The sequence below is a fragment of the Callithrix jacchus genome, chromosome 10 (assembly GCF_049354715.1).
Source record: "Callithrix jacchus isolate 240 chromosome 10, calJac240_pri, whole genome shotgun sequence".
Taxonomy (NCBI): Eukaryota; Metazoa; Chordata; class Mammalia; order Primates; family Cebidae; genus Callithrix; species Callithrix jacchus.
The window spans coordinates 55182076-55195844 of NC_133511.1; the positions used below are offsets into that span (position 1 = coordinate 55182076).

Consider the following 13769-nt stretch of genomic DNA (forward strand, 5'->3'; position numbering starts at 1 on the left):
AAAGTGTGCAACCATGTACACTGCTCGAAGTTCTGCCCACTGGGAAGATTTCTCTTTACTGCTGACCTTCAGGAATGTCCTAGAAAGGGGTTGTAGTGCTGTAGCTATCCACATACAGTGGTGCTGGCATGTTAAGCAGAACCATCTGTGAACCAGGCCCTAGTCTTTTCCTCCTCTGTCAACTGATCATAGGGAACTCTCCTTGAGGCAACTGGTGCAGTCTGGGGGATAGAAGGCAGGGTGGCAGGAGTCACTTGTCTTATGTAACTTACTTGTGGCTTCAGGACCTGCCCGAGCCCAATCACATATATATCACTTCCATTTGATGATGGAATGGTGCTGTGTATGACCCATTTTATGGCTAGATGGGTCAGAAAGCACCCAGTCCTTGATAAGCAGTTCAGGTGGCATGGTGACTTAATGACTCATAGTCAAATGTTCAGTTTCTATCAACGCCCAATAACAGGCCAAGAACTGTCTCTCAAAAGGAGAATAGTTATCTGCAGAAGATGGCAGGGCCTTCCTCCAAAATCCTAGAAGCCTCTCCTTTGATTCATCTATGGGGGCCTGCCTCTGACACCTCAGGTCCCATTGGATCTTCTGGGTCATATGGCCCAAGTGGCAGAGGAGCTTGCACAACAGCCTGGACCTGTTACAGGGCCTTCTCCTGTTCTGGAGCACACTCCCAGCTGGCTGCCTTTCAGGTCACTCAATAAATGGGCTGGAGTAACACACCCAAATGAGGAATGTGTTGCCTCCAAAATCCAAATATACCCACTAGGTATTGTGCCTTTTTCTTGGTTGTAGGAGGGGCCAAATGCAGCAACTTATTTTTCACCTTAGAATGAATATCTTGACAGGCTCCACACCACTGGACCACTAGAAATTTTACTGAGGTAGAAGTTCTCTGAATTTTAATTGGATTTATTTCTCATCTTCTGGCACACAAATGTCTCACCAATAAGTCCAGTGTGTTTGCACTTCTTCCTCACTGGATCCAATCAGCATAATGTCATCAATGTAATGGACCAGTGTCATATATTATGGAAGCAAAAAGCGATCAAGGTCTCTCTGAATAAGATTATGACACAAAGCTGGAGAGTTGATACACCCCTGTGGTATGACAGTAAAGGTATATTGTTGGCCTTGCTACCTGAAGGTAAATTGTCTCTGTTGGGCCTTATGGACAGAGTAGGAATGGAGAAAAAGGCATTTGCCAAGTCAATGGCTGCATAGTGGATACCAGGAGAAGTGCTAATTTGTTCAAGCAATGAAACCACAGTTGGTACAGCAGGTACAATTGGAGCCACCACTTGGTTAAGCTTATAATAATCTGCTGTCATTTTCCAAGATCCATCTGTCTTCTGCACAGGCCAGATAGGAGAGTAGAATGGAGATGTGGTGGGAATCACTAACTCTGCATCTTTCAAGTCCTTGATGGTGGCACTAATCTCTGCAGTCCCTCCAGAGATGCGATACTGTTTTTGATTTACTATTTTTCTAGGAAGAGGCAGCTCTAATGGCTTCCATTTGGCCTTTCTCACCATAATAGCCCTCACCCTACCAGTCATATAGCAAATGTGGGGGTTCTGACAGCTTGCAAGTGTGTCTATACCAATTGTGCATTCTGGCGCTGCGGAAATAACCACAGTATGAGTCTGGGGACCCACTGTAAGTCAGACCCAAGCTAACACCTTGTTAATTACCTGACTTCTACTTTCACTAGCGGACCACAATGACCTTTTGGGTTTCCTGGAATCAATATCAGCTCAGAGCCACTGTCCACTAATCCCTGAAATGTTTGATTATTTCTTTTTCCCCAATGCACAGATATCTTGATAAAAGGCCAAGGTTTCCTTGGGGAAGGATGAGAGAAAAATTAACAGCATAAATTGTTGGTATGTGGTGGGGTCCTTCCTCAAGGGGTCCCAGCCTCCCCTTCATTCAAGGGGTTCTGGGTCTGTAAACTGATTCAAGTCTGGCAATTGATTGAGGGACTCTGATCCTCTCTTTTTATAATTCAATTTAGTCTTTTGTCCATCTGACCTAGAAGTTTTCTGCTTATATAAATTAAGTAAGAATGCAGTAGACTTTCTGTCAATTACACTTCCATGAACACACTGTGATTAATTAGCCATTCCGAGAGCTCTACACAAGTCAGCCTATTCTCATTGCCATTTTGCCTCTGCTGTCCATATGGGAGCTATGCCCACCTTGCCTTTGAAGGTTGAGTGCTGCCCCTTGGCCCCTGCCACCTTGGGATCCTGTATTTAAATTTTGCAGTTGAGTGACTGTGGTTCCCGCTGTTAGATCTGACATAGAGGAGCAATTACAGAGCCCTTAAAAAATGCTGGTGCTGCCCTCACAAATCTGTTTTGCAAGGCATTAGTCAAGAGTATTTCTTCTGCCCCCCCACCCCAGATGGGATGAGTAGGTCTAAAGTGACTAATCCCCTCTACCATCCCAATCTCCCTAAGCCTTTAGATTCCTTCCTCTATATTAAACCAAGGGAGATCAGGCATTTCCAGCTTGCTCACTTTTAGTCTTTATTTAGCTAACCAAGCAAATAAACTATTACAACTTTTTTAACTCCTCAAGCTGCAACATTAAATGCAGAGTTGCAACTTAGTTGGCCCAGGTCAATAAATTGAGCCTGATCCAACTCTGTGTTCCTTTCACGGTTATCCCACACCCTTAATATCTATTCCCATGCCTGTTCTCCAGATTTCTGCTTATATAAATTAGAAAAAATTAAGCAGTTCTTTTTAAATATAGTACACCTCCCCAAGGGTTACATTCTCAACCTCGCCTCTAGGGACCCACCAGGGCTTTAGTCTATTTATAACTCTAGAAGCAAACAGGGCTGTTGAGGGAGGCTCCTGAGGAGAATCAACATTATCTTGCCTGGCAACTGCCTCAGGGGAGGCCATCACTGTTTCCTCAGACAGTGCAGGGTTTGTCTCCTTAGGCAAAGGTGGAAAGGCTGATGGCAGCATGGGTCAGGGAGGGTATGTTGCCACTACTAGGGATGCTGTTTCTTCTGGGAAAAAGGTTTCATCAGAGTTCACAAAATCAGTGTCCCTAGCTTCATAAAGGCCTTCCCAAATTGCCATTCGAAGTTGCAGGGTCCCATTATTTTTCAATCAGTGCCCTCACTTTAAGGGCTTGTGTCTGTTTCCCCACAATTTCTTTCACTACAGGAGATAAGAATCTCATTCAGGACAATCTTAGCAGATTTGAGGCTCAGTATCTTCTAAAGCCAGGAGTTACAATCCCTGATTTCATCATTTCCTTTTATCACTTTGTCTGCTGAACTCAGGAGCAACCAACCAGCTTCATTATGTTCCTTGGTTCTCCACATAGAGTCAAAAGTATTATGTATAGAGTCACTAAACTCCTTGCCTCTCATTAGTGGTGAATCAGGAGTGTCAAATATATTTATTTTGCATTACTCTCTAAACAGATCATGCCAAGAACTATCAGTGTTCTCCATACTATTAGAAGTGGAGTCCTTAGCATTTTTGGGGCTAATTATATTAAGCAGCCAACTTCAGAAACCCCAAAACCAAGTAAATAACTCCATCATTAATATTGATATTGTATTCCTCTAGAACCACTCCTGGGGACAAAATATGTATTAAAATATGTATTAACCATGGTTTTCTAGAGGGACAGAACTAATAGGATATATATATATCTCCTAATAGGATACACACACACACACACACACAGACATACACACATACACATATATGTATATATATATAAAGGGGAATTTATTGAGTATTAGCTCATGTGATCACAAGGTCCTACAATAGGCCATCTGGGAGCTGAGGAGGAAGAAAAGCCACTCAGAGTCCCAAAACTGAAGAACCTGGAGTCTGATGTTTGAAGGCAGGAAGCATCCAGCATGGGAGAAAGATGTAGGCTAGAAGGCTAGGCCAGTTCTAGTCTTTGAGTGTTTTTCTGCTGGTCTTACATTTTAGCTTTGCTGGCAGCTGATTAGATGGTACTCACCCAGATTAAGGATGAGTCTGCCTCTGCAAGCCCACTGACGCAAATGTTACTCTTTTTTGGCAACAACCTCACAGAAATACCCAGGACCAATACTTTGCATCCTTCAATTCAATCAAGTTGACAGTATTAACCATCACAAAGAGATGCATAGATAGATGAACAAATACACAAACAATGAAGAAGGGCTCTGATCTGGCTACGAGAAATGCCAAGATACCAAGCTCAACTACCTTAAGACATCGAGGTAGTCTCTGCCTGAGAAGCAGAGTCTTTTACTTTGTGGTTAGTCTATGATGGTGGATGTATTGCCATGTTCAGTATGATGATGGATCCAGGCAGCAATGGTGGCAGTGCAGGTTCATCTTGATTTCAGTGGGTCTCATCAGAAGGCACGTTCTTCCTATGGACATCTACATGAGAAATACAGTCAGATTGATGGCCCTGATTTGTTTGGATAATTCATGAGACCAGAGAGGAGTGGCCCAAAGATGGGAGCGCAAAGTAAAGAGCTCTATGTTTCTGTTACAGAGGCTACCTGGGTATTCCAAGATGTTTGAGCCTGACACTGCTCTTCATTAGATGACATATTTCCTCTGTTTGCTCATCTATCTGTGCATCTGTTTTTCATCTAATGTAATCTTTATTTTTCATTCGTTAAACAAGTATGTATTTATCCTGAAGACTGAAAAATAGTAAGATATCCTGCTTGTCGTCTAACATACTCTAATGGGACAGATACATACAGTCACACACACACATACATACACACACATATGTATATGTAATTTATAATACAATATGTTAATTACAATTACAATGATAGATATAAATGATGGGAGCAGAGAAGAGAAGCATCTACAATAGACTAGAATCAGAGAAATCTTTCTGTCCGCAGTGGTTGCAAATTTCTCTCCTTTCACAACAAGGGCAGGTACATGTCTCTATAGCTATTACCTGAAAAGGAGTGGAAACTTCTGCTCACCCACTCCTTATAGAGTCAATCTTAGAAACTGAGGCTGACCAGTAGGTCAGTGAGGAAGTCCTTTCACCCAGAGAAGAGTTGGCAAAAACGCTTTGAGAGCTGTCCTATCCTTCAATGGTTTCAGAAATCTCTCCTCATTAACATACATTAAAGTGATGGATTCCTTTTTTTTTTTTTTTTTTTGCGACAGAGTCTTGCTCTGTCACCCAGGCTGGAGTTCAGTGGTGCAATCTTGGCTCACTGCAACCTCTGCCTCCTAGGTTTAAGTGATTCTCCTGCCTCGGCCACTCTAGTAGGTGGGATTATAGGTGTGTACCACCACAATTAGCTAATGTTTATATTTTTAGTAGAGAGGGAGTTTCACCATGTTGGCCAGGCTGGTCTCAGACTCCTGACCTCAGATGATCCACCCTCCTTGGCTTCCTAAAGTGCTGAGATTATAGGCTTGAGTCACTATGCCTGGCCTAAAGTGAGAAATTCTTATTATGCAGTTGAACATTCACTGTGGTCAGCGTGTTTACTACCCAGTTTCTAAAGATGTTCCACAAATCACTTTTATCATCCCAGAAGTCTCTCATCCTTCCTCTTCCAGAAAACCACGAACCTGTCAGCATTCTATCCTCTCACTGTCAGGAACTGTAAGGAGTCTAAGATTGTGCCCTACTTGAAAGCTAAGAATTTAATCTGCCACAATTTCATGGATGCTGCCAAAAGAATCGTAGGACAGAGACTAAGGATTTAATTACTTTGCAGCAACAGCAGTAGAGTATCAACATTTTCTTGTAGCAGTTTCTCAAGACCCGATTTCTATAGTGCAGGCAAAGATGATCATGTGATACAATTATATACAACGGGTCATTTTATAGGTTGTGTTCCCTCAGTTTAGGTAACATCTATTTTATAATGATCAGTAAGCAAACCTACCCTTTTCTTTGAGAGTAGACATTATTTTTATCATCTAAAGCTATAGTTATTACAAGATTCTTAAAAAGATAGTCCAAAGTAAAGCCAGTCAGTGACACTGCAAGTTCTGAGAGCTCCAGTCGATTCCATAGAGATTTCTACAAGTATGAGAACTTACATAAAGTGGTATCAACCCTCTGTCTTCATCTTCTTATTAACAATGCTCAGCTTTAACCCAATCATCAATTTACTTTTGAATAGTCCGTGTTCAACACTCCCTGCTGGGAAGCTTTGAAATATAAAAATTTACCTTTGAATAACTGTCCCATTTTATGTTTTCTCTCTGAGAGCAATATAAAAATGGGTTAGATAGTACATCTGTATGCTAAAATTGAAATAAGCAACATCTAATATTATTTATTCAGGCCTGACATATTTTAATGTATATATTCAAAGTTTGAAAACAATATATATTTGAGAAAATAAAAAGGAGTATCGATTTTTTTAAAACTTATTTTTAGCTTACAGATTGCAATGGACCAAAGGAAAATGCTTCATGTATTGAGCAAAATAAAGAAAATCAGTGTTTTGAAAACAAAACTGATGAGAAGACAACTGTAAGTATTACAGTGTTTTCTTTCTTAGTAGGCTTAATGGGTAAGATTTGTCTTCTATTTGTGGATAGTGCTAGTAATGTTTAAAAAGAAAAGAAAAGAAAAGAAAATGTGTAACCTAATTTCCAGCTTTGGTCTGGTCAGCATATTGGGTTTTCAGGCTTCTGACACTTAATGTGTATCATTTTGAGTAGTTTTGTGGTTCATTTTGGGTCCTGTGTTTTAGTACAGTCTTAGAGTGCTGGCTATCACACAATCATTTTGTAGGCTATTTCATTTTTCTTCTCTTGAAAAATATGTTTGTTTAACCTAGAAGACATTAACTATTTGAGACAGTAATAAAATGCTAAGTATGCTTCCAGGAAAGAAAGTCATCTAATTTGGCAATGAGACTGTTTTTTTCCAAAAGAAGGGAGGGAGTGTGGACATCCATGCTGCGTTCGTGAATACTTAGAAGACAAATTTCCTGACTGTTCGCAAGGATATTTGTATTTTTGCTTCCTGAAAATGAAGTCATTAGTCTTAAGAGGGATACAAATGTGCCAACCTTTCAGGCAGCTAAATTAAATAAATGCTGAAAAGTATATTAGAGAAACTTCTGTTTTCATCATTGGAGAGCATATTGCTAGCTTATGCTACTTAAACTCTAAAAGCTTCCATTTTCTCATCTTATAGGGTTCTTTTGAAATTTTAATGAGTTCCTGAATATGAACATGCTTAGTACTGCTTGGCAAATAGTAGCTATTCATTCTATTGAAATGAATTGCAAGTTTTGCATTTATTTTATTGAGTTGATATTTTTCTTAACATCTGGGAAGTAAAAATATCAATGAAGACTTCAGACCTTTAATTATGAAGAAACACTTTATATTTAATATGATTTCTTTATTTTATTCCTATTATTTCATTTTAACAATTTAAAATAATTGAGAGTGTTTTTTAGGGTTATATTCTGTATTTAAATAAACCTAATAAACAACACATAAAGTTTGGAGCTTTGGTATTCCAGAGTCATAGTGAGAAACAATGAGGATTTTTAATCAGCTTATAGAAAAATGAGGAATCTCAAATAAACAATTGACAGGACTTGGTGACTACGTAAATTGAGAGTTAGGTGGTATCAGAACAAAAATGGGGTTATTTGCAGGAAAGTTGGCTAATAGAAGTAACTAATTCAATTATGACATCTTAAATTTGAAGTAGCATGGGAATACCTAAGAAAATACCTTGAGAGGAGATGGAGCATATTTGTTGAGAACCAAGTGTAGTATCAAAAGTAGGATAGTGTGATAGAATGGAATGAACAAAAGATTCAAAGTCAGAGACATGGATTTGTATATTGGCTCTATCACAAATTAGTCATTTGACGTCAGGCACATTAAATGACTTTTTATTGTGCCTGAAATGAGATAAAATGAGATAACACCTATTGTGCCTATACTATAGGAATTTAAAGAAGATGAAATAGGATAGTTATATATGAAAGGATTGATAGGTAAATTCTCTGGACAGTGCATGCATTTGGAGAAATGAGTAGAGCACTAAATGCCTCTTAGGAATATTTTGTTTTAGATACCATTTTAGTTGTTTGAGACTTTATTTTTTTCAGTAAAAAACAGAGTCTAGCCAATAGAACTGGTTAATTAAGGGACTAAGTAAATACCATTCAAATACCACGGTAGATGGGGCAGAAAATTAGGTTTCTTTCAGCGAGAACAGAGAGGTAACAAGGTAGAAACATATCTGACTATAGGCCACATATCAGACTGAGAAGGAAGAATTGCCTAAGAGTAAGTCATAACTGGAAACACAGGTATTGGGAAATTATTTTGGTATTCTTACTATTTGAGTGTCCTTGGGCAAGTCACTTAGACTATCTGTGTGCCTCATTTTCCTAATCTAAGCCCTCATCTAAAGTGAGAGACTAATTAGCTATTACAGTTTATGGGGCTGGGTGCAGTGGCTCACTCCTGTAATTCCAGCATATTGGGAGGCCAAGGTAGGTAGATCACTTGAGGCCAGGAGTTCGAGACCAACCTGGCCAACATGGTGAAACCCCATCTCTACAAAAAGTACAAAAATTAGCCAGGTGTTGTGGCATTTGCCTGTAATCCCAGCTACTCAGGAGGCTGAGGGAGGAGAATTTCCTGAACTCAGGAGGCAGAGGTTGCGGTGAGCCGAGATCACGCCATTGCACTCCAGCCTGGGCAACAAGAGCAAAACTCCGTCTCAAAAAAAAAATATATAAATAAATAAAAAATAAAATAAAATAAATACATAAAATAACTTATGGTTCCTTTCCATTATTATACATTTAGGATACTTTGATAGAATAGAAAAATTACATATTTTAGAGAATTGCAGCATTGCTTAATTATTTTCAAGCTGTCATGTATAGTTATCCTATGTTAAATAGCTGCACTTTCTAATTAATAATTTTGTAGCTCAGCTCTATTTTCCTGGTAACTGTTCTTTCTGACATTTAGAAGGAAACTTATTTTTCTGAATGCCACTCAACTATGGCAAAGAAGGTTTTTATGTTTGTTTTATGGAATGAGAGCAGAATGAGAATTTTCTTGTGTCTATATATTTACATGAAATGCTGCCCATAATCCTTATTTTAAAAGTGATAGTTCTGAGACACTAAATAGCCAAATCAGTTTTGGAAAATTAGAACAAATTTAGAAGGCTCACACATCCTGATTTCAAAGCTTACTACAAAGCAACAGTAATCAAGATGGTGTGGTACTGGCATAAAGACATGGATACATTGGCATAGATAGATTGATCAATGAAACAGAATATAGACCCTAGAAATAGATCCTTGCATATATGGCCAAATTATTTTAAATAATGGAGCTGGGACTACCAATGGGTAAAGGGAAGTTTCTTTAATAAATGGTGGTGGGAAACTGGATATCTACATGCAAAAGTGTAAAATTGGATCTTTATACCATATAAAAAATTAACTCAAAATGAATTGAAGATATAAATAAGACTTTAAACTCTATAACTTCTACAGAAAATATAAGGTCTAAACTATAAAACTAACAGAAAAATGTCAGGACACATTGAATTAGGCAACAATCTCTTGAATATGACACCAGAAGCACAGGCAACCGAAAGAAAAAATAAACAAATTGTACTGCATCAAACTTAAAGCCTTCTGTGCATCAAAGAAAACAATCACCAGAGTGAAAAGACAACCAATGGAACTGGAGAAAGCATTTGCAAATCATATATATGTGAAGGGTTATATCCAGAATATATAAAGAACTTCTGCAACTCAACAATAAATAACAAGTAACTCAATTAACAATGGACAAAAGACTTGACTAGATAGTTCTCCAAAGAAAATATGCAAATGGCCAACTCACCTATGAATAATGTTCACCACGACCAATCATAAGGGAAATGCCAATCAAAACCACAATGAAATACCATCTCACAGCCATTAGGATGCCTGCCATCAAAAGAACAAAAAATAATGTGTTGAAAAAGATGTGGAGAAACTGAAAGGCTTCTAAACTGTTGGTGGGAATTTAGAATAATGTCATCATTATGGAAAACAGTATAGAAGTTCCTGAAAACATTAAAAATATAATTACCATATGATCCAACAATTTCACCTCTGGGTAAATATCCAAAAGAACTCAAAGCAGGATCTTGAAGAAATATTTACACAGCCATATTTATCACAGCCTCATTTGCAATAGCCAAGAGGAAACAACCCAAATGTTCATTAACAGATAAATGGATAAAGAAAATGTTATATCCTTCTAAATGTCAGAAAGAACAGTTACCAGGAAAATAGAGCTGAGCTACAAAATTATTAATTAGAAAGCGCAGCTATTTAACATAGGATAACTATACATGACAGCTTGAAAACACACACACAGCCACTCACACACCCACACCCCCCTGCCCCCACATTATGTAGCCTTAGGAACAAAAGGAAATTCTATCATATACTACAATATGAATGGACCTTGAGGACATTATGCTAAGCAAAATAAGCCAGTCAAAAAACGGGGAAGGAGGGGAATTAGTGTTTACTGGGTATGTAGTTTCAGTTTTTCAAAATGAAAAACTCATCTAGGTAGCTGTTGCACAACAATGTGATATACTTAACACTGTTGAACTCTATACCTAAAAATGGTCAGTATCATAAATTTAAGGTGATGTGGTTCTTTTTTACAATACAATAATAATTGAAAAAGTGATGTTTTTGAGTTAAAATCTTTCCAGAAGACCAAGTTTGAAAATATTATAGAATCAGGATTAAAGGTAATTTTAATGGCAATACAGAGAAGTGACTTTCCTTAGGTTTTAATTATTTTTATTGTCACTCTGCTAAAAGGGATTTGTTTAACTGCTGGAAAGCCTGAAGTTATGTGATATTTACTATCTCCAAGGGTAGCTCATTCTATCTGGTCAAGTTTGAACATTGTTTTATATATATATATATATATATATATATATATGGCTTTATTTAACTGATCAATCCAATATTAATGTATTTGTTACCTGTCTCTAAAGCAACACAAACACTACAGAAATGATATTATATTAATTTAATACATATGTATTTAGGATTCTTATTTTTATGCTTTCTTGAAAACAATAAAGTATATTTTGTTCAGATATAGAGCACTTAGGACCAAACATTGAAGTTTATGGTATTTACTGCCTGGATCAATGAATTCAATAATTTCCAAACTTCAGAAAATCATTATAACAAAGATGGGATAGGAATTGGCATTAGATAATAAAGATTCATCCTGGTTCATATAGAATATTGGCTATAGTGAAATAAGAGGTGACACAAACAGTGAAAATACATTACATTCTCATAGATAGGAAGAACCAATATCATGCAACTAGCCATGCTGCCCAAAGTACTTTATAGATTCAGTGCTATTCCCATCAAAATATTATTGACATTCTTCACAGAATTAGAAAAAAAACTACTTTAAATTTTATATGGAACCAAAAAAGAGACCATATAGCCAACACAATCCTAAGCAAAAAGAACAAAGCTGGAGGCATTATGTTACCTTAAAACTATATTACAAGGCTACAGTTAACAAAATGGCATGATATTGGTAGCAAAAGAGACATATAGACAAAGGGAACAGAACAGAGACCTCAGAAATAACACCACACATCCACAACCATCTGATCTTCAGCAAACCAGACAAAAACAAGCAATTTAATAAAGGGTGGTGGGAAAACTGGCTAGCCACATGCAGAAAACTGAAACTGGACCCCTTTTTTACACCTTATAAAAACATTAACTCAAGATGGATTAAATACTTAGACATAAAACCCAAAACCATTAAAACCTTGGAAGAAAACCTAGGCAATACCATTCAAGATATAGGCATAGGCAAAGACTTCATGATGGAAATGTCAAAAGCAATAGCAACAAAAGCCAACATTGACAAATGGAATCTAATTAAACTACAGAGCTTCTGCACAGCAAAGGAAACTATCATCAGAGCAAACAAGGAACCTACAGAATGGGAGAAAGTTTTTACAATCTACTCATCTGACAAAAGTCTAATATTCAGAATCTATAAGGAACTTAAAGAAATTTATAAAAAACAACCCCATTAAAAATGGGCAAAGGACATGAACAGACACTTTTCAAAAGACAACATTTATGTGGCAAAGAAACGTATGAATAAAAGCCCAACATGACTGATCATTAAAGAAATGCAAATCAAAACCACAATGAGATACAATCTCATGCCAGTCAGAATAGTGATTATTAAAAAGCAAGAAACAATAGATGCTGGTGAGGCTGTGGAGAAATAGGAATGCTTTTATACTGTTGATGGGAATGTAAATTAGTTCAACCACTGTGGAAAACAATATGGCAATTCCTCAAGGATCTAGAACCAGAAATACCATTTTACCCAGATATCTCATTACTGGATATATACCCAAAGGAATATAAATCATGTTGTTATAAAGACACATGCACATGTATGTTTGTTGCAGCACTATTTACAATAGCAAAGACATGGAACCAACCCAAATGCCCATCAGTAACAGACTGGATAAAGAAAATGTGGCACATATACACCATGGAATACTCTGTAGCCATAGAAACAAATGAGATCATGTCTTTTGCAGAGACAAAAATGAAGCCAGAAGCCATAATCCTCAGCAAACTAACACAGGAACAGAAAACTAAACATCATATGTTCTCACTGTTAAGTAGGAGTTGAGCAAGGAGAACATATGGACACAGAAAGGGGAAGAAGGTACACTGGCACTAGAAGGGAGGGAGAGCATTAGGACAATAGCTAATGCATGTGAAGCTTAAGACCTATATGACAGGTTGATAGCAACCCATGGCACACGCATTCCTAAGTAACAAAGCTTCACGTTCTGCATTTGTATTTCAGAACTTAAAGTAAAATAAAAGAATATTCACTATACTAGTTCATCAACTTGATAGCTATGTAACTTGGGATAAGTCAATTTTTCTGAATCTGAGTTTCTTCACCTGTAAAATTATACTTAATTCACTGGTGATGAATACTTTATGATAGTATACACATGAAAATTCATAATGACTGGTAAATGAAAAGTAAATGGTTATTTGCAAGTCATATATTTGATAAGGGCTTAATATCCAAAATTTATAAATCATTTATGCAACTCACTAGTGGAAAAAACTCATTAAAACATGGGCAAAAGACTTGGGTGGATATTTCTTCAAAGAAGATGTAGAAATGTCCAACAGGTATATAAAAAGAGGCTAAACATTATTAATCATCACAGAAATGCAAATCCAAACTACAGTGAGAACCCATCTCACACTCATTAGGATGGCTTTATCAAAAAGTCATTGGTAGAAAGGAGGCAGAGCAATATGGCTAAATAGAACACTCCAGTGATTATCTCCCCTGCAGGAGCACGATATTGAATAACTATCCATGCAAAAAAAGCATCTTCATAAGAATCAAAGATTAGGTGAGTGATCACAGCAACTGGCTTAAATACCATATCAAGGAAGGAGGCACTAAAGAAGGTAGGAAAGACAGTTTTGCATTGCCTGTACCACTCTTCTCCCATCCCATGGCAGTGTATGCAGAGAGAGAATCTGTGTGCAGCAGGAAAAGTGAACTGATTGTGAGACTTTGCATTGGAACTCAATTCTTCCCTCTCACAGCAGCATACAACATGGCAAAATTCCACTGGTGTCCACAGATGAAGCATTTAGACCAGCCCTGTCAAAG

The 13769-nt window shown here is 37.5% G+C and overlaps 1 protein-coding gene across 15 annotated transcripts in view; it reads left to right on the top strand.

The window, feature by feature from the left end:
* DLG2 (discs large MAGUK scaffold protein 2) overlaps nucleotides 1–13769 on the top strand; it is a 2299762-nt gene that overhangs the window by 576209 nt on the left and 1709784 nt on the right. For 13 of the 15 annotated variants that reach the window (XM_078340083.1, XM_078340084.1, XM_054241373.2 and 10 more), the window contains one exon: nucleotides 6424–6519. The exons of the other annotated variants lie outside the window; for them this stretch is intronic. In XM_078340083.1, the coding sequence (XP_078196209.1) occupies nucleotides 6424–6519 (96 nt within the window). The remainder of the gene's footprint in view (nucleotides 1–6423; nucleotides 6520–13769) is intronic. 15 annotated transcript variants of the gene reach the window in all.